Source organism: Gossypium hirsutum, chromosome A05 (assembly GCF_007990345.1).
Source record: "Gossypium hirsutum isolate 1008001.06 chromosome A05, Gossypium_hirsutum_v2.1, whole genome shotgun sequence".
Taxonomy (NCBI): domain Eukaryota; kingdom Viridiplantae; phylum Streptophyta; class Magnoliopsida; order Malvales; family Malvaceae; genus Gossypium; species Gossypium hirsutum.
In genome coordinates this window covers 20,901,719-20,921,766 of record NC_053428.1, presented here as the reverse complement: position 1 = coordinate 20,921,766, position 20,048 = coordinate 20,901,719, and the positions used below count along the sequence as shown (strand labels likewise).

The following is a 20,048-nucleotide window of genomic DNA, read 5'->3' as shown; positions in this document are numbered from 1 at the left end:
CAATGGAGAAGAAAGCACAACTAAAGTTAGGATTTTTACACTTTTAAAAGTGGACAAAGCTGAAATATATTGAAATTTCTGAAGAGAAATCGAAATACAAAGAAAAGTTTGAGTATCTAATTGCAAAGGGAGAAAAGCCACATTAAAAACTGGTAAAACTATCACTACAACCACTAAGCTCAGAAAAGTAAAGAATCAAAACCTAGAAATGGAGAAGAAACTAACTACTAAACTAAAAATATGATTCAAAGGTGACTCTTTAAGTTGATAGCCAAAACATATTTAAGAGATAAAATTTCAACCCTAATATTGGCATAATTGCCTTTGAAGTAATAGGTTGATTTTTGTTGGTGTTGGACAAAGATTACCCTTGCAGTATTTTTCACCATGTCAGGCAGCGGTGTCGCGACATCTAAGTTTCAGTGTTGCGACACCCTCGACAATGACACACTCTTGGCTCTGGGGGTTCTTTATGTCGCGACATTGACTGGCTGGTATTGTGACATCCTCGACAATGGTCATGGCTTTTTCACTTCAACAACCATTAACAATATCACGACCTTGGAGATTTGGTGTTGCGATATAACAGCCTTAGTGTTGCGACACTCTCAAAAGTCTGCTCCAGGTTGATTTCTTGTTAAAGTCTTGCACCATTAAAGCAATGGAGGTTCAGTGTTGCGACATCCTAACATCAGTGTCGTGACACGCACATAAAATGTAGTTCTTCTCAAGGTTGTCATCGTCTCCTAATGACACCATTTTGTCAATTTGAGCCTCAAAATGAGTAAAACCAAATAGAAACAATTATTAATACTGAAAACTAAAAACTAAGGGAAAGTATAAAAAACCTCGTTAATTGCTTGAGAATAAACACATTAAATGTTTTGAAGAGCTTAATTTGACATATTAAATTACGACAGATCATTTATATTGTAAACATATTAAAAATATTAAATATAGTTGAATTTTTGTGTTAATTTAGATTTACCAATTATGTTGAATTTATGCAAATCGTAAAAATGGCATCCTCATCATCAAGTTCTCGAACAATTGTGAATCACACATCTTTACCTATAATTCAAACGGTAAAGTAATTTTTTTTTATATAATATAAAGATGTTATTGCTAATAATAATGTTGATTTAAATTTGCAGATATGTTCTTTAATATCCTCAAAATTAGGCAGGGATATGATCGTGTTTTAAAATCAAGAAGGCGCCTTAAATGGGGGTGTTGTCAAGGTTTGTTTAATGCTAGTTGGTTTCATTTACCATGCAGGGAGTGTATAATTACACTTCAAGATGTTGCACTCTAGCTTGAACTTCCCGTAGATGGGTTCCAGTGACCGGGACAAGTACACCTACTATCCCTACTGTCTGCGAAGAGTTGCTTGGCAGGATTCTCTAGTCGTTTGATTTAGTTGGTTCCGAACTGAAGATGACGTGGTTGTCATATGACCGTAATGTCGCCCTTAATCATATGACTGAGTCCAACCTTTTACTGGTGTATTATCCAACCAGTCCCCGGTGTTGCTATTTGGGGCACGTAACTTCTCTAGTCTTTGATGGAAACGACTTGTTTGAAGCTCGCACCCCATTTAAATGAGTTTTATTGTGATTATTCTTAAGTTTAAAAAAAACAAAAGACATTTCATAACTTGCATAGAAATACAAAGGATTGAGTATTTATCTATATGTTAACAACTTGTTGGTGTTTATCAGTATTGTAGAACTCTCACATAAAATTGCAAATAATGTGTCACATGCAGTCAAACTTGAATTCTTTCCCTATAAATTTAATGTGTCTTAACACTATAGTAATACTTGTTGATAGTTTTAATTTTGATAATACCTTTAGTTGACTTAAACAATAAGAAATATCATAGAAATAAAAATTTTAATGCCTTTAATTTATAGAAATTTTGAGTCTCCGAGTTCATATATTTTGAAAGTTATCTCTAAATTTAATGCAATATTTATTGATAAATAATTTTAAAGATATAGATGAATAAACATTTATAGGTAAACATTTTTCTCTACTAAGTGATTCAGAAGACATCAAGAAACATAAAATTTTAAGGTTTAAGATCTGCTTATTGTGAACTTCAAATAGCTTTAAATATCGTATAGTTTATATAAAAAAAAAACCTTTAAATTGGTTTACCTTTCCTAGTTGGTTGTCATTTACTTATAACAAGAAGAGGAAAGAAAGTGAAGCTTCAAGTAAACATTTCACAACTGTGCAAAGGCAAATGTAAGCTCCACCAGATGACTATAAGAATCAAAACACATGTTTACCAAGAAGATTAAATCACAGAACAAATTAATTTGTAAAAGTAGATTTAAAGCCATAATTGCATGCGATATGGTTGGTATTGATGTTGCTCAACAGTATAGTTTTTATTGCAGCAGAGGCAGTGCAGCTAAAGCCATAAACCAATACGAGTCACGCTAATCGAACCCAAAACAATTTTCTTACTTGTTACCTACCAGTGTTAGCTCCTGGCTATATAAACAAGCCCCTCCAGGGGGCTCCATCTACATTACCAACTCTCGTATGAAAACAGTACACTAGCATTATACGTTCTTTTTTTCTTTCTTTTTTTAAATTCCCGGGCCTTATTTGCTACTGTAAACAAAACCCTGTTTGTAAAAGAAATGAAGCTCGTTTTGGTGACATTCCTGCTGGTTTCTCTTGTTCTCAGCTCCTTTCTCTTTGAGGAGTCGATGGCTGGTTCAGGTATACGTAAATAAAGCTAACGGGAAAGAAGAAAAAAAAAACCTGTAAATCCATACATTGTACTGGTAATGGATGAATGATTTGTGGTTTCATGTATGGCAGGTTTCTGTGCGTACAAGTGCAAGGCAAGGTGCGCAAAGGCAGATTTTAAAGAGAGGTGCTTCAAGTACTGTAACATTTGCTGTCAGAAATGCAGTTGTGTTCCATCAGGGAACTACGAGAACAAGCACGAATGCTATTGCTACAGGGACATGAAGAACTACAAGGGCTTGCCTAAGTGCCCTTAAATACGGTCTTAAATACATGCTATTGCTTAACTGTTGTAGAAGGCGAATTTTAGCTTTTGTGGGGGCTGTACGTCTTAAAGAGTCTTCTTGGACGAGGACCCATTAAAGGTTTCTATTAAGCTAATATAATTAAGGGTTTTAAATGAATAAATGGTGTCTTCCATAGTTTCTGGGTTAAGTTGCTTCATTTGTTGAATTTTCTAATGTGATCACTAAATTGAAAATTGATAGTTTAACTTTAAATGGGAGTTCCAACACTATTACTGGTGCTGCTGGCTTGTTTGTAGTTAATGACGATGTATAAGCTCACAATATCTTCAATCAAGTTTGCAATTTCCTTCTGGATCAAGTATCGTATAACTTGATCTCAGGAAATCAAAGAGATTTCCTTTTTGTTTCCTTTTTTCTAATAAAAATGGATGATAAACTATTATTTACAACAGAGGCACTGGGTAGTAGTTCATCGAGTAGTACTGGTCTGGCTTGGAAGCACCATCATTGTTGTTTTGAGAGCTTCAAAAGCATGTATGGTATGCAGGATAATAATATAGTATACAAGAAAACTATTCCCAGATAAATATTTAAGATTGAAGAGGCTGAAGATATCTTTCTGGTATGGAAGCACCAACAGGCTCATAAGCTGTTTGTTGTCGTCGTCGTTGCCGGTGGACCAACCATATGCCAATAGCTGATAAACTGAGAATCAGAGTTGTAACGGATCCAACTAACATTATCAGAAAGTGATGTTGCCACGATGTCCTGCAAAGCCCGAGTGAGAACCCACTGTTAATTTTTTAAGCTAACCTAGTTCAAGAAAATGGGAAAAGAAACAATATATACACTCAAGGAAAGACTGTACCGCTGATCAACCCAAAAAAAGAAAGCTGAGGCTCTACTTCTCTAAAATTCTATAAGAATTCCTAGTTTTATTGTAACTCCATTGGACACAGGTCGAGCAACTTGAATATACATGGACATGATTGTTAAGACCCTATAAATCAGTATCGGAAAATTTCATAATTTTGTACAGTGCACATGGTCATGCGTACTGGCACAAGAAAGAAAAAAGGCCACCCATGTAACACACACCTAAACCTGTAGACAGGTAATAGATACTACAGCAAATATCATGGTCTAAACCAAGGGGCCTGTTGCTGCATCATATGTCCCTCCCAACCCTACCCTCCTATTATCACATCAATCCCGGGATTCAAAAATAAGCTAATCTGATAGCCTATCTCCACCAGCACCATCCCAACAACTCTTGTATTGCGTTTTTATTTGTGTATTTCAATCAGTTTTTACTTTTTAACTAACAGAAGTAGGTAACCATGTACACTCTAAATACATGTGAGCATGTGATTCTAAGGCTTTGCTTGGTGAGAGGAAACAAAATTGAAAAGATGAAAAAAAAAAAATCAAGGAGAAAAGTAGAAATATAGAAAATATAATTTTCTATCCCTCCATTACTTGGTAGGTTGAAAAATGAAAGAAAGAAACGAAAATTTTAAAAGATGCTTAATCTTGTAAAGTGCACACTTAACTTCAGTCTTTCTCATTTTCTCTGTTCTTATCTTTCCAAAATGGAATTATCTTCTTTTTCTTTTTTTTTGTGCATTAAGAAGGAAAATGACCACTCTCCTATTTTCTTTCCTCACATTTCCTTCCTACCAAGCAGACTAAAAATAATTTTCTTTCCACTCTTCTATTCTCCTCCTTCAGCCTTCTACTTCTCCACTCAATTTAAGTACGCCTTAAATAAACCAAAAGTAGACCATATTTGGCCTTTAAGTGCCGGAAAGAAAACAACTGCCTGATCCAAATATTACTAATAATTTTCAGTTGCAATAAGCGGGCAAGACTTCTCGGCTCCTTCATGATCCAAAATGCTCCAAAGATTTATTTGTCACAATAATAGTAGACAATTGAATCCACACTAGTAGCATAAAAGGAATAATAGACTAGTAATGAGAAAAGAGAGCATACAACTTCCTTTGAGGTTCGGCATTCCATTCCATCAACTTATAATTTCCAAATCTCTCAGGTAACTGTATTCTATGATCCCTTAAGCGCAGGATGATGCTCTGCAAATAGAAAGGAAAAAAAAGCTTCAGATAAACACTGGGTTAAATAGATGGAAAAGTTTAAGTTGCATATGCAAAATATTGGTATCACAGTAGTTGAAATACCCTTGCAATGGTATTAGAGATATAATTAGCAGGTTCAGCAGGAAAAATGCCCCATCTAACAAGGTAATATTTCTCTTGTGAAGTGACATTAAGCAAGCAAACCTGAAAAATCAAACCAATGGCATAATTACAGGAGAACCAGGTAAAGGCTAATTCATAATTGGCAAACACAAAGCGCAATAAGAGATACTAGTTACTGATGGACAAACCTAAATTTCAAAACTACGGGAGTTTATGCTTGAAGCTAAACGCAACCAGTGGTCACTATATGGCCATGCCCACTACCCAGAAAAGAGATTAAGAAGATCACATTTAAGGGAAGCATGATAAATCCCCAAGTTTAATTTAAATACTACTGATTCCATGGCCAGACTTGAGTTAGGCTTAAGGTGAGCTTTATGCGTAAGATTTAAGGTTCAGGCCTAGAATGAAATCTTCACTGGCCCCAGCTGGAACCTTTATTAGGCCTAGCTTTTTTATCTAGGCCACCTCAACCAAATTTTGGGTGGCTAATAGGTCACCTGGCAGGTAGATACCTCTAGTTAAATCTACATGCTACATGTTTTGGGAAAACCATAAAATTCTACTAGTAATTCCAAATATATGACATCAATAGAGATGCTCCAATAACCAGATAGGCGGTTCTTCCTAAAAGAGTGAATCAATAACTAAAATATTTAAAAAGCAGCCCAGAGCGCAACCTCAAATCAAATTCACACAAGGCCTCAAAAACTTGGTTAAAGTCGAGGTAATTCAGCCATACCTGTGAATTATAGACTTCCAGTTCCTCCGAAATTAATTCTGTAAGCTCCTTGAGGATGGACTTCAAGTTTGAATCAGTGGTGCTAATTGACATGTCAAATGTTATAAATCCAACATGAAATGAACCTGATTACCATGTTTGGGGAGAATATCTTCAGAGAAAATGTACAGTTTACAAAGAAATAAGCACCCATTGATGCAAACACTATTAAGTTTAAAGCAATCAGCAACCCCCTAATGCTAGCAGAAAAAGACGGTCATGGAGTAAACAAGATTATACCACAAATGATGAGAAATGGAATTAGGCCATCCTAACAATAATAGGCCTTCATGAGAAAATAATTTACCTACTAACCTATATATAAGGACGTATGTTTACTTAAATTGCAATCATGATACATCAATTCATAAACCAATGAACATGTGGAAAACATGGTGAGGAAGCAAGTAATAGGCCATGCACCTGCAAGAACATTTGATGGTGACCCACTTGGGGATAGTACAGAAGGAATTTCCATTTGAGTATCCTTGCTTGGGGAGACTAAAGGAGTTGGTGCAGGAGCACCAGAGAACTGAACTCTCCTCCATAGTTCAGAACAATTAGTTTTTAAAAACCCTATCCTGTCATTACCCCTATCATAAGTAACTAGGGTGTTCTGGACGACAATTCCTGCCTCAAACAAACAAAAATTGAACAGATTATTACTGCAGTCATGCAAACAAACATGTTAAGTTGGACTTGAGAATATGGGCCCAGGCAAGCCTAATTGTACGACAAGAATTTTATATTTTTGGTATACATCTCCAAAACTATATCACACACTATGTTATAGTTGCACAACATACCTCCTAAAAGAGTTGTCGGTTCTGAATTTGGGAAAATTCCCAAGCAATATGCACCACTAGCTTTTGAATGCTACAAAGCATGCCAGTAAGAGACCAAGAGAAAAGAGATAAATATCAGATAGTAGTTTGAACTTTGAAAAACTAGCACAGAAAATAGTTTGAACTTAAATTTAGCTTTCCACCAACCAGGGACTCGTTTTGCTCATTAAGCATGCAAAGTTGGGGGGAGGATCAATTACCCTGAACAGGTAGTTTTCTGGAGACAGCAATAACTTCTTTCCATTGTTAAATACCATCTCAACCAGTGGGAAAATTTTTGGTAGTTGTGAGACATCCCTGTATCACATTCCCACAGAAACCATTAAGATGGATTCAAGACAATGACAGCATTTCATATAAAGTGGAAAAAGTTATCAGCAGCACCTTCCAGCACCAGTAAAACAGATATCGTTATAATTAGGGTCAGGACCAGGGATCCTTTTGAGAAAATGAACTGCACTAAGGATCTGCATTTAAACAGCAAAAAAACCATGAAGAACAGGTCTGAAGATTAGCTTGCTTATATGTCGATAATGATATTTATGTTAATAAAGATTGAATTTAAACAATTGATGACAATTATGAAGTAACTGACAGTAGTTCAACTCACATACAGAACAACACCAAAATTAAGTAATTTCTGATGAAAGAGACTAATCATGGAAGCAGCCATAGTTTTTAAGATTGAGGAACAGAACAAGCAACAGTTCAATGAATATAAATCCCAAGTGTCTAGACTGTAGACTAAAGAAATCAACCCCAAATAGTTATAGAACATGCTAATTTCATGACAAATGAAATTGAAATTAGCCAATTTATGCTTTATTAGTACTTTATTTTTCCTTGACAAAAAGCTATTACTATTTTCCTAACAATAATTATGAAAATGCATTACATGTCTGCTTAAAAGGATAATAACCATGAGGAATAGAAATGCTTCAAACTTCTGAAGAGAAATGACAAGTTCCAAAATTGGATGAATATAGACTAACAATATTTAAGAAGCAGCACCTCAAAGTGCTATGAAAGTAGTAACCCAGATATACTAATATGCATCTGTACTCAGCTCCCTGCACGGTTGCCTTGTTATATACATGCAATAATTTTCCAAGTCACTCTTCTCAATGTAGCATACATTACAATAAATGAAAAAATGAACAGTCATTTATCTACTACCGCGAATGTAAAAGAAATAAAAGTACATGATCTTTAAATTACACAACCAAAATTAAATTTTTTTCTAAGCTTCAGTTAACAACGTATATATTATTAATCATAGAATAGGGAGTGAACTTGAGTAGTGATCAAATTAAACAGAGCATGAAACTCAACAGTTAGATCTTACAGCATCCCTAAATGCAGCAAAAGCATCTCGTCGAAAGTAAGCGTATGTTGTTCCACTGTCCAAAACTGTTCCATGCCTTCCATCAAAGGCCCCATCTGGTAACTCCAATCGCTTTCCAGCAACATGAATTTCCTTCATCTCAATGTTGTAGTAAGGGCTGTTGACATTCAAAAACTATAGTGAATATGTAAGAAGAATTGGATGCATTTTTGCTAAAAAAGCATCCAACAAATATGATCCTGCAAGACAAGAATACCTGCGGAAAGGGTCAGAATGGGAGAAGACCATATCAGGAGGAGGAGTGATTTTTCCGAGAACCATCGCACCCCCATCAACATCCATCCCTCCATAACACAAAGAAAATGAATCACCAATAAAACCCTTATCTACAAGTTGATCCATGATACTAAGCCGCCCACGACCCAAACCCATTATACCATCAGCTCGTTGGTTATAAAGGTCACCTATTTCCACATTTTCGCAACCGAACACGGCACGCTGAGGCATAAGTTCACTTTCATTCCCAAAAGAAACAAGATCCTCCCCAAGCACCCCACTGCTGGAACTCATTTCAGCATACCGTCTATGATAAGTGCATTGTTTTTGCTCATCATCACAGTTACAACTTGGATTGCATTTTACAGGTTGATAAGTGCTAGACATCTCTGGTTGGAACCTTGAATCCTGGATTCTAACAAGAGATAAAAATTCTCAGAGAACTACCAGTTCGTTTAATTTCTAACTGACAGAACTAGAAATGAAAAAATTAGACCGAGATTGTTACTCTATTGCCCTAGACAACTCACTTTCTCATAATAGTGATAAAAATTTAAGATTAAGACTCAAAATCACCAGTTTAGATCGTTAAAGTTCTATTAAGCTAATAACTCAGTAATTTTGATTTAATCAAAGTTAAAAATCTCAAACTCATTTTTTTTAAAAAGGTATCAATTTTCAAATTAATTAATTACAATTAACAACGGGGTAAGCCGAACTGTGCGAGCTGGAGAAGACGAAACCTAACCTGATGGTTGCCGCAATGTGAGCAACTGGAGCAAGGAACATAAGTTACAGTACTTCCGGTGTCCACGATAAGAGCGAATTCCTGAGGCGGCGATCCTATCCATAGCCGAGCCGTATGGTAACTGGAAATTACAAGAAATTGAGAAGCAAATTTCTTCAATATTTCAAAAAATCCAAAAAGGAAAAGAATAAACTTTTTTTAATAGTTGAGAGACCCGTTCGATAGGAGATCGTCGTAGAGCCTCAAGCGAGCATTTGGAGTGGAACCGGAGAGCTTCGATTGGAAGAGACGACGGCGTAGATTGTCCACGTGCCGATGCAGGGAGTGATTGCGTGATGATAGACTTAGCGGAAGGACCGTCGGCGGTCGTTGATGATTTTCGGCAACGACGGTGGAGATCAGGAACCCGATTACGTAACAGACGATCAGAAAGGAAGAAGTTAGGTGAAACCAGTTTCCAGCCATGGCGCCTCACTTTGGCTCCAAATTAAGGTCAATGACAACAGACCATTGCAATGCAGACAGACAAACGACACGCTTACGAACACTCCTCCTTAAACAAATACAGAGGAAACAGAAACGGATAAATTCTGTGTGTGTTTTTTTAATTCAACCAGCATTGTGGATTACCGGCCGGCCAATCGTGGGAAACCTCGTTGAAGGCGTTTCAATCAAGGTACGCGGTGAATCTAACGGACGACCGTTATCCTGGGGTAAATAATATTAGGGGATAATATAATTTTTAGCTCCTAAATTTGGTAACTAAGTTCATTTTGGTACATATATATAATTTTTTCTTTTTGGCACTTGAACTTGATAACTAGGTCATCTTTGATCCCTAAACTTGAAAAATATAAAAACTTAATGATGTAGCACTCTGAGATCGTGCCATATCATCACTTATATAAATTTTTAAGTGATGATGCAGTATGATCTCAATGTGTCATATTGAGTTTTTAAATAAGCGAACCATTGGTTGAATAGGTTAGATCATTAGTTCTCAATTCAATCAATTTGATAGGTTTGGCTGTTCGGCCAATAATAATTAAATAATTAAAAATTCATAAAATTTAAAATGATTTTTTTATAAACTAGTTCAACTTGTTCAATTGTCGCTTTTGTGCTGCTTTTCAATTTTTACCAACTTCAAGCAATTTTTGGATCAAGCGGTTCAACCCTTTTGTTTGGACAATTATATCGACCAAATCTTGGTCTGTTCAATTTAGTTTTATTCTAATAACATTGATCACATCATCAAATCTTGATGGAATCCAAGTCCGGGAGCCAAAATAGATCTAGTTACCAAGTACAAGTACCAAAGTTAACTTAGTTTCTGAGTTCACGAGTCAAAAATCATATTATCCCTAAATTGAGGGTAAACTACTTATGTTTACAAAGGGTTAATATATACAAGCTACCTAAGCTTGATAGCTTATACCTACTTGGTGCCACTGTTAAAATAAGTTAATGTGACATTAACAATCATTAGCATGGTGACACATGAAAAAAATAATTTTTAATAATCTTTATATATTTATTTTTTGTCTCGTGTCAAAATATGATGTTGCCATGTGTTACTATGATATTAGTAGCCAATGTATTTTAAGAGTGCTAGTTAAGTACCTAAAAAAAAGTACCAAGTTGGTTTGTGCTTTTAAAATTTAGATACCAATTAGGTAAAAAAAAATTAGGTACTAAGTAGGTATAAGTTGTCAAGTTCAAGTACCTCTGTATATATTAACGCTACTTAAAATTATGTTTTGATCACAAAACTTTAAAAATTAGTATACGGTCACTAATATTATCAACTTATTACATTATGATCACCAGTGATCATATAGTAAAATTTCAAAATTTAGTGGTCAAAAACAATTTTAAGAAAATATAAATGACTGAACTTATAATTTACTAATAAATTGCTTTCACCATTGACCTTACTAACAAACTTTTACGGAAGGGCTTTAATGGCGGAGGAGACTGGTTTTGAAAACGAAAGCTTTACTTGTCTTTCTTGCCACTTTCATGGGTTGATTATTTGACGAGACATATTCCACAAATGAGGTTTTGGAACTGATTTTGACCTTATTTTCCATTGCCGATTGAGCAAACATGACAAAACACGTTCACTACTCAAATGCGACAGTTTTGAGGTTCTTTTCAGTAAACCGACTCGTCAACATCATTTGATTAAACCTTTATCATAAACATTTTCATCCTATGTTATGAGACAATGCAAGTAATACGCGTCAAGCCGTCAACCACAATATAAAATATTAAGAGTTCAATAGATCTCAACAATAGGTAAATTCAAAGCATCAATTGAACAATAGAGAGTGAAATAAGATTGAACATAAGTCTTCAAGTAATATTCTTATCACAAGCTTGAAAACTTCAAATTATGGTCCCCTAAAGAATGATTGTTCCTTTTAAGATCACAACATCTGGCTGCAACATTCATGTGTCAGCCAACAAATTAAGACTACAAACTACAAGCACCAACAATAATCCTACACATTGGATCGGATCAATTATAAACTCGGTACAAAAAATCCTAATTCTACCCTTACGAATGAGAAATTCGGGGTGAAAATCTCTTTTTCACCACATCTTTTCATGCTTATAATTTTTGTAATGTTATAATTGTTTACATGTGTAACTGCTTTCTCCTGCTGAACCAGGCAAGTACCCATTTTCCATAACTATGGCTGCGCATTATTGGGTAGTGATCCTGCACCAAATTCAGCAAAGCATCGAACACAAAGCCCTGCTCATTGCAAATTCAAAACAATCATCGCGTTTAGCATGCGTTAGTCCATTCCATTTTATGGTAACACTGATATTTGCCTACTAAAGAATAGAGGATCTAAGAAGTATGACTGCATGAGTTCCACAAAACAGAGGTGCTTCGTATAAGAGATTAGATGGAATCATAAAGTGCCTAAGCCAACCATATCAAGGTGCAAATAGATTAATCAAGTAGCACATGCTGTTCAATGCAATGTGCATGAAAAGACGACGATGGTGGAAGCAGCAGAATTTAAGATTTATCAAACCTTAGAGACTGACAAAGCTGATTGAATAACATAGTTCCCAAAAGGATCGAGAAGGAGTGTAGAAACGATTGGACTTCTAAGCAACTCCACTATGATTCTCGTGGTCAGCGGTTCTTCTGATTCCAACAAGCATCTCTCAACAACATTGCTTCCGTACCTATTGCAGGAAAGAGAAGCATAATTCCCTTGAAGCTGTCTCAGAAGACTTTCTGTTGTTTGTGTCTCTTTCAGTTCCAGTATATGTTGCACCACATAGTTGCTAGAGAAAAAGAAAAACAATAACACAAGAGCACATATCAAAGCTCAAACATTTGCACAAGTTCCACATCAAATCAAGTGAAGCAATAAGGGAAGACCTTTTAAATAAACACACACGCACAACCGGTTTCAAAAAACCACGCACCCGTATTGATCTTCAGCTAAGTTTAGAGCATTTGCTATGATCTCTTGAAAAAGACGGGATCTTGCCTCTCCATTCGAGTGGTCAAGACAATGCTTCAGTGCACAACATCCACATTTGTCTATTGCAATTTGATAACAGTTATTAGCCACCACAGTCAGAAAATACTGCCAATGAAAACCGACGGTCAAAAAAAAGAAATTTTACATTAACAAAGATGCAATGCAAAAACAAATCTTGGTCAACAAAACAGCAGTTAATGCATCTATTTCATTGTCGTAACGTTTTAGATATGAGCAAGTATCATGTAACCCCTGCAATTTAATTCAAATGACTGAAGACATAAAAAAATTAAACTAAAACAGGATTAACATAGATAAAAAAAAATGAAGCTTTAACTCAAATCGTTACTAGTCCAAAATTAATGCTACCTTGTTATCTTCATCAGAGAAATTTTTCAAGCAATACTGGATCACACGATGACCATTCAAGTCCTTCGACAATGCAACAGCTCCAGGGCTTAGAGCTGACATAAACAACGAAATCTGTTGTTGAGTAGTAAGTTTCTCCAACAATTTTTGTACAGCACGAGCCCTGTCACCGAATGAAAACATATTAGTATTTTATTTATTGAACACAAAACAACTTCTTAACTAAAAAAAAAAAAAAAAAAGAGGAAACAAAACAAAACAAAACAAAACCGAATCAACCAAACATACCCATGAAGATTGAGACAAATCTCAACAAGTCGAAACCGATTCTTAATAACCATCAAAAGAATCTGATTCCTCTGTTCCTCGCTACAAACATCCACAACTTTTTGAACAACAAAATTGGCAAAAGAGTTCGACATCAACTCACAAACATGATCAATAACCTCCATAAAAACCATATCAATTTCCTCCTTTGAAGCTTTCTCAACTGACTTTTGTAAAAACTTACAACCATATTGATCTTTTGCTAAGGCAACAAGCCTACCCCTCAAATCCCCTAAACTCAAACAATTCAAAGGTTCATGTAACCAATGAGGCCGAGTCTGATTATTATTACAAAGCTTACTAGTATTAAAACTAGGTCGGTTTATGTTATTGTTTAACCCAAAAGGCATTGTGCAACCGGCAGCAGAAGCAGCAGCGGACAAGAGCCTGGTTTGATTAGAAGAGGGTAATATCGAGAATTCAGTATTCCTACTAGAACCAAGCTGATACGAACTATACATGAAAGCCCCCCAACTTTCAACATCTGGCCCCACTTTTGTGCCCTCGCCAATAACATTGTTGTTTCTATCTTGTCCTGCTCTTGCAAACCCACCGCCAAATTGATAACCAGAATCGGGTAAATCCGGATAACCTGAAACATTAAGACCAGAAAAGGGAGATTCTAAGGTTTGAGTTTGATCAAAAGAGTTGTTTTGTGCTATATTTTCCATATAAAAAAGTTCAAAGTTATGATAAAAGGAAAAATGATTCTCCGGAGACTGTGAAACAGGAGACAAAAAGGGTACAGTAGACTCCATCAAAACAAAAAAACAAGACCCAAAAGAAAGATGAGAAGAAAATTTAAAGGGTTTTTGGGATAGTTATAAAGGGTTTTTAAAACCACAAGAATTATAATTAAAAAAAATACATAGATAAACCTGGGTAAATTTTAATTCCAAGAAAAGTTATCCTAAAACAAATTTTGATTTTCAATGGGTAATTTTGGCGTGTGTGTGTGTGTTTTAAAATCAAGGGATTGAGAAACTGAAGAGACATCCGTAAGAAGAAAGAAGAAGACTAGTTTCTTTTTGCATGCAATTTATGGAAATATTTTCACGCTGGAAGCAAAGCAAAAGGCAACCAAAAAGGTCATAACACACGCCCTGTGTTTCCTTGGTCCTATGTCTGACCAGTTGACCAACTTCAATTTCGTTTTTGTTTTTTATCCTTTATGTCCCTTTTATCCTCTTTTATTTTAAGGTTTTTCCATTCTTTTTTCAATTTTGTTTATTTTAAGGATTCTGGTCTACCAAGATTTTATATAAATTATTTGAATTATGATTAAAAACTTAATTTCTATTCTACACCTCGGTTCCTATTGTACCATTTCATTCTGATTTCCTCTGCTTTGAATTCTTGGTTTTGTGATCAAATTTAATTAAATATAACAATATTTTTTTTGTTTCTTAAAATTATTTTAATATTTTCAAATTAAACTAAACCAAACTTCATTTTTCTTTATGGAATTGGGTTGAATCATTTTAATTTTTTTATCCAGATTTATCCTTTTATATTGAGATATTTAATTTGGTAAGGAAGGATAAGTTACTATTTATCTCTTCATTTAAGAGATTTTGAAGATTTTGAATTTTTAAGTTATAAAATTTATTTGATATTTTACCTAAAATTAATTAATTTTTTTTATAAATATAAGTTTTAAATTTTAAAAAATTATATTCTACATCTTATCTTTAATTTTTAAACATTTCATCTCATTCTAAATAATAAATAAAATTTTAAAGGTAAACTTTTTATAAGATAATATAAGATTTAAATAAATTAAATCAAATTAACTGAAAATATTTTTTTTATTAAGTGATAAGCAACTTTTATCTATTTTTTATTTTTTCTAAATAAAAATCTATCAAATTGTTTTAATTTTGAATTATTAATATATGTAAAAAAAATTAAACTATTTTCAATGAAAATTTTTCTAATAGTTTATAAAAAAAAAACTTATTCATGACTGATATCATTATTTAACTATCGGTACATCTAATTTAAATGTATTCCATAAATCTTAACATCGCCCATAATAACCAATATTATAATCTTATTTATTTTAAAAATAACCATAGCAAAAGAATCACGTTTTCAGAACATGCCTCTTTCATGAAATATTGTTAGATGTGAAGATGAAACTTTTGGAAGTCATGGTGAAATATGAAAAAGAATAATTGCTACAACCTCACTTATTAGGGCAAGGAGGGGCCTTAGCCACTCAACACAAATATTGGATTTAATTTTAAATAAAATATCATATTTTAATTCCTTAAAATATATAATTGAATCTTGTCCTTAAAAAGAAAGATTTAGCTTCATATGCATGAAAATAATGTAAATCAAAGTTATGTGACGGAAAATGGGAGAATAATTAAACGCGTTTAGCTATTATCATTTTGATGAACAAATATTAGTTTAGTATCACAAATAGCAATTCAATCACGTGTCTTTAATAAAATCATTTCTTTTGTATTTTTTAAAGTCTCCTTATTAAGGGAAAGAAAATCCAATGTAAGTAAAGATAAAATTTCATCCCTGCTTCTATTTTTATCCTTAATTGTTTGATGAAATATACATGATAAAATATTCCAAATAAAACCACCTTGAGAAATCAAGGATTTAAATGAATATTAAATACATATTGAGATACAACCAAAATATGTATGTATATATATATATATTAAAGTGAAATAAAATTAAAAAAATATGTCTCAAACTTGAGTCAGATATCTGTTATATCGTATCATTAAAGTCTTATCTGTCAAGTATTATATTTCATCTGTCGTCTTATCGGTCAAGAACTATATTTTATTTGTCATCCTATTTGTCGAGTACTACTTGCCTAACTTGGTACAAGGGGACCGCTTTGTAGACGAGTCAATGGGATCTTGTGGATCAAGCATACACGCCATACACGTGAGTATCCTCGCGGAGTCATATATTTTATCTCTCAATTTTATATTCTCTGCGAACCTAATGGAGATAATTAATTTGCCCCTAAAATTTTTGATTATATTCTTAAAATATGTAATATTATTCAAAAGTGTTTTAGTCTTTTCACTTTGAAAATAATTAATAAAAATATATATATGGTGGGATTTGAACCCACACCAATTGCATTAATAATACCTTTAACTCTTTTCATTTTAATAATGTGTTTGATTGAATTGGTGTCACAAGTTAACTCGACATGGCTCAAGATTAATGACAATACCATGATAAACAATTTAATTTAATTTTTTTCATTTTAATAACGTACATACTTAACGTGGTATTATTAATTAGTTTCAAACCATACGTTTCATTATTTATTGTGATTTTTAAACGACATTTGTATTCTAAACTTGTGGTTTCCACATGTATATGAGTGACATAGAATTTCTGGTATTATATTATTAAATGTTTTATTTAGAAAATAAAATTATTATTTTAAATATTTAAATTATTAATTTATCATATTGATCATTAAAATAAACTTTGAAAACATATTATATTATATTAATTTTTGTTTCAAATTCAAAATTAAATTTTAAGTCTAGAAAATTCAATTAAAAAATTAAAATTTAGTGGCAAAATCGAATGAAACAAAAATTTAGTGGCAAAATTTGATATTGCAGTTGGTGTGTGAGTTTCACGAATTCTTTTGTTGAGTTATTGTCACCACAAATTTCTGATCACTGCCTAATTTTTGTTGTTTTAAATCGATATACGCCAACCATTTTGAAACCTTTTAAGTTCTTTAATTTCTGGACTAGTCATCCAGAATTTCTGACAATGGTGGAGAAATTTTGGAAGCCAGTGGAGGGGACTGCTATGAAGGTGAGTTTCCTAAAGCTAAAAAGATTGAAGCATGTGCTTAGAGATTTCAATAAACGGTGCTATGGAGATTTATCAGAAAAGGTGCAGGATAAAAAGAATTGGAAGCTGCTCAGCTGGAGTTATACAGTTGAGATATTAGAGAAGGAAAGGCTTCTTTATGGTCAAAATAAGGAGCTGTTGGCAGAAGAGGGAAGTTTTTTTAAACAAAAATCTCGGATTTAGTGGTTGAAAGAAGGGATCAAAACACCAGTTTTTTTCATAGTGTTGTGGCAGCAAGAAACAGCAGAAGTACTATTAAGGTCTTGATTACTAAGAGTGGTGGAAGGGTAGAATCGCAGGCTGAGCTTACAGAGGAGATTGTTGGATATTTTAAAAGAAGTATGGGGACTTCTGATACTGCAGTGGTTGTGCCATCAGTGGGATTATTGCAAGAGCTATGTCAATGTTCTTTAACATCTGATGATCAAGAAGTTATTGGTGGCCGTATTGAAAGACGAGAAGTAAAAAAATGCAATGTTTGCTCAGAAACTTATTTTCTAAAAACTAGGAATATTGTTGGGGATGATGTTACTGCAGCAGTCTTGGAATTTTTTCAGGTTAATAATTTGCCGCCAGCTTTTAACTCAACACTTGTTGCCTTAGTGCCTAAGAAGTTAAATTCAAGTTGTATGAAGGACTTCAGGCCAATCTCTTGTTGTTCAGTGATCTATAAATGCATCACTAGAATTTTGATTGATAGACTGACGAGTTTTCTACCTAAACTTAATGTAGGCAATCAGTCAGCTTTTATTCATGGAAGGAATATTTCTGATAATATTCTTTTAGTTCAGGAGATGGTTAGAGGGTATAGCAGGAAGGAAATCACTGTCCCCTAGATGTGCCATGAAGATTGATCTTCAAAAGGCTTACAACTTCCTTAATTGGGATTTTATCTTTGCAACTTTGGAGGCTTTGGGATTTCCACTATTGTTTATTCATTGAATTGGGAGTGGTGTCACACAACCTTGGTATTCAATTTCTTTTAATGGAGGATTGGTAGGATACTTTAAAGATGCCAAAGGTACAAGGCGAGGGGATCCGCTATGAATGTTCTCTTTAAAATGCTTGATAAGGCTGTTGAGAATGGGTTATTTCAATACTATCCTCAGATCAAAAAAGTTAAACTAACACATCTCAGCTTTGCTGATCATTTGTTAATTTTTGCTAAAGGAAATTTGGAATCTGTTGTTGGTGTTAAGTGTGTGCTAAGGTAGATTTACTGTTTCTCTGGCCTACAGCTTAATAGTTCCAAAAGTGATGTCTTTTCTTCCGGCATATCTGATGCTGAAGTGCAACATATACAGCAAGTGACAAGGTTCAAATTGGGTAATTTTCCAGTTAGGTACCTTGGTGTACCCTTAGTATGATTGGGCACATAAGTTGTCTTATGATGGTAGATTACAACTAATACAAGGTTTCTGGTGTAGGCACTTAATAATTCCAAAAGGTGTGTTTAAAAGGATAAATCAGTTGTCTATGAGATTTTTTTGGAGGGGGAGTGAGGATGGCAAGGAGGCAAGAGTTAATTGAAAGGTTATTCGTATGCCTAAGGCAGAAGGAGGATTAAGCTTGAGGGAGTTAGAAAGTTGGAACAAAGCAAGTATTTTTCAACATTTGTTGTCTGTAATGATGCAAGCAGGATCATTATGGGTGGCATGGATTCAGGTATATATGCTTAAAGGCAAATCTGTTATGCAAGTCCCTAGTAATGGGAATTGGAGCGGGAGCATATTGTTGCAAATCTAGCTTCTTCACAATCTGAACTGAGGTTGGACCAAGGGGAAAAGTATCAAGTCAAGCGGATTTGAGATGCGATAAGGGAAAGGAATGACAAAGTATATCTTGGAGGAAGCTTATTTGGTATCCTTTGTACATACCAAGCATTCATTGGTTAGCTGGATGGCCCTTCATAACAGACTGCCAACTAGGGACAGATTGATCAAAAGAGGAATGAATATAGAAGGGAATTGTTTATTGTGTGACAGGGAATTAGAAACAAGGGGATCATCTTTTCTTCGACTGCTGCTATTCTAAGGAGGTTTGGGAAGGAGTTCTTTCATTGTGTGGTCTTCTAAGATCAGTTATAGGATGGCAAAGAGAATTGCAATGGGCCGTCAAGAAGTTTAAAGGGAAGACATTGCTGACTTCTATTCTTAAGCTTGCATGGAATGCGCACATTTACTAGATATGGCTAGAAAGAAACAATAGACAGCATGGGGGAAATCAGAAATCAATAGAAGATGTGAATATGATAAACAAAGTAGTAAGGTACAGGCTATCAGGGATTGCAATACAAAAAGTCAATAATGTCAACTTGCAATTATATAATACCTGGAATATTTGTTGAATAAAAAGTAATTTATAGGAAAAAAGTTGAAGCATTCTGGCAAATTTATCTTTAATCCAAAAATAATTTCAATTTTCAACAAAAGTATAGTGATAAATTTACCATTAACCCCTATTTTTTTTGAAATTCTCATTAATCTCACAAATTTTTTAAAAATTTTAATTAGACCCATTTATTTTTGAAATAAAATCTCATTAAATTTTTAAAATTTTTGAAATTTTAGTTAGGCCCGAAATTTAATCTTAAGATTCGCCAATGTTGAAAATACCCTCTAAGCACAAACTCCAACACCATTAACCTACATTTGTTTTATAGAAACTTGAAAGTGTCGAATTCATCTCCAAACTTGATTTATTGCTAAAATTCTCGGAGTATTTGATCTAATCTTCAAACCCAAT

The 20,048-nt window shown here is 34.0% G+C and overlaps 3 protein-coding genes and 1 long non-coding RNA gene across 6 annotated transcripts; 1 reads left to right on the top strand and 3 right to left on the bottom strand.

Moving 5' to 3' along the window:
- Positions 1-50: 50 nt before the first annotated feature.
- Positions 51-2,419, bottom strand: LOC121229467 (uncharacterized). Of its 2 annotated transcripts, none has more exons than XR_005927223.1 (2): positions 989-2,419; positions 51-746 (listed from the first exon to the last, which is right to left on the bottom strand). It is a non-coding gene; the product is annotated as an uncharacterized lncRNA (long non-coding RNA). The 2 variants fall into 2 exon arrangements; XR_005927222.1 differs by having other exon boundaries at positions 1,272-2,419.
- A 119-nt stretch (positions 2,420-2,538) lies between these two features.
- LOC107958169 (peamaclein) lies at positions 2,539-3,191 on the top strand. Its single transcript, XM_016893856.2, has 2 exons — positions 2,539-2,739; positions 2,842-3,191. Exons 1-2 carry the CDS (start codon positions 2,658-2,660, stop codon positions 3,024-3,026), a joined length of 267 nt encoding a protein of 88 aa, XP_016749345.2. The 5' UTR covers positions 2,539-2,657; the 3' UTR covers positions 3,027-3,191.
- Positions 3,192-3,340: 149 nt separating this feature from the next.
- Positions 3,341-9,930, bottom strand: LOC107958168 (aspartic proteinase nepenthesin-1). 2 transcript variants are annotated; one of them, XM_041113896.1, is made up of 12 exons: positions 9,446-9,930; positions 9,232-9,352; positions 8,464-8,891; positions 8,208-8,364; positions 7,247-7,329; positions 7,063-7,159; positions 6,824-6,893; positions 6,441-6,647; positions 5,979-6,103; positions 5,216-5,317; positions 5,013-5,110; positions 3,341-3,785 (listed from the first exon to the last, which is right to left on the bottom strand). In XM_041113896.1, the coding sequence occupies exons 1-12, from the start codon at positions 9,694-9,696 to the stop codon at positions 3,608-3,610; spliced, it is 1,917 nt and encodes a 638-aa protein (XP_040969830.1). In that variant the 5' UTR covers positions 9,697-9,930; the 3' UTR covers positions 3,341-3,607. The 2 variants fall into 2 exon arrangements, with proteins under 2 accessions (XP_040969830.1, XP_040969831.1); XM_041113897.1 differs by having other exon boundaries at positions 8,464-8,898; positions 9,446-9,686.
- Positions 9,931-11,550: 1,620 nt separating this feature from the next.
- LOC107958166 (pumilio homolog 15) lies at positions 11,551-14,543 on the bottom strand. Its single transcript, XM_016893854.2, has 5 exons — positions 13,404-14,543; positions 13,116-13,278; positions 12,688-12,851; positions 12,285-12,543; positions 11,551-11,995 (listed from the first exon to the last, which is right to left on the bottom strand). The coding sequence occupies exons 1-5, from the start codon at positions 14,198-14,200 to the stop codon at positions 11,876-11,878; spliced, it is 1,503 nt and encodes a 500-aa protein (XP_016749343.2). The 5' UTR covers positions 14,201-14,543; the 3' UTR covers positions 11,551-11,875.
- Positions 14,544-20,048: the final 5,505 nt, after the last annotated feature.

What these genes read in the sequence shown, in the direction of transcription:
- LOC107958169 (XM_016893856.2), top strand. Translation starts at nt 2,658, where the DNA reads ATGAAGCTCGTTTTGGTGACATTCCTGCTGGTTTCTCTTGTTCTCAGC. An exon ending in GGAGTCGATGGCTGGTTCAG is followed by an intron (nt 2,740 to 2,841) that starts GTATACGTAAAT and finishes CATGTATGGCAG; the next exon opens with GTTTCTGTGCGTACAAGTGC.
- LOC107958168 (XM_041113896.1), bottom strand. Translation starts at nt 9,696, where the DNA reads ATGGCTGGAAACTGGTTTCACCTAACTTCTTCCTTTCTGATCGTCTGT. An exon ending in CATTCTGACCCTTTCCGCAG is followed by an intron (nt 8,365 to 8,463) that starts GTATTCTTGTCT and finishes GAATGTCAACAG; the next exon opens with CCCTTACTACAACATTGAGA. An exon ending in TCTCTAATACCATTGCAAGG is followed by an intron (nt 5,111 to 5,215) that starts GTATTTCAACTA and finishes TTCTATTTGCAG; the next exon opens with AGCATCATCCTGCGCTTAAG.
- LOC107958166 (XM_016893854.2), bottom strand. Translation starts at nt 14,200, where the DNA reads ATGGAGTCTACTGTACCCTTTTTGTCTCCTGTTTCACAGTCTCCGGAG. An exon ending in ATTTGTCTCAATCTTCATGG is followed by an intron (nt 13,279 to 13,403) that starts GTATGTTTGGTT and finishes ATTCGGTGACAG; the next exon opens with GGCTCGTGCTGTACAAAAAT. An exon ending in CAGCTTTGTCAGTCTCTAAG is followed by an intron (nt 11,996 to 12,284) that starts GTTTGATAAATC and finishes TGCAATGAGCAG; the next exon opens with GGCTTTGTGTTCGATGCTTT.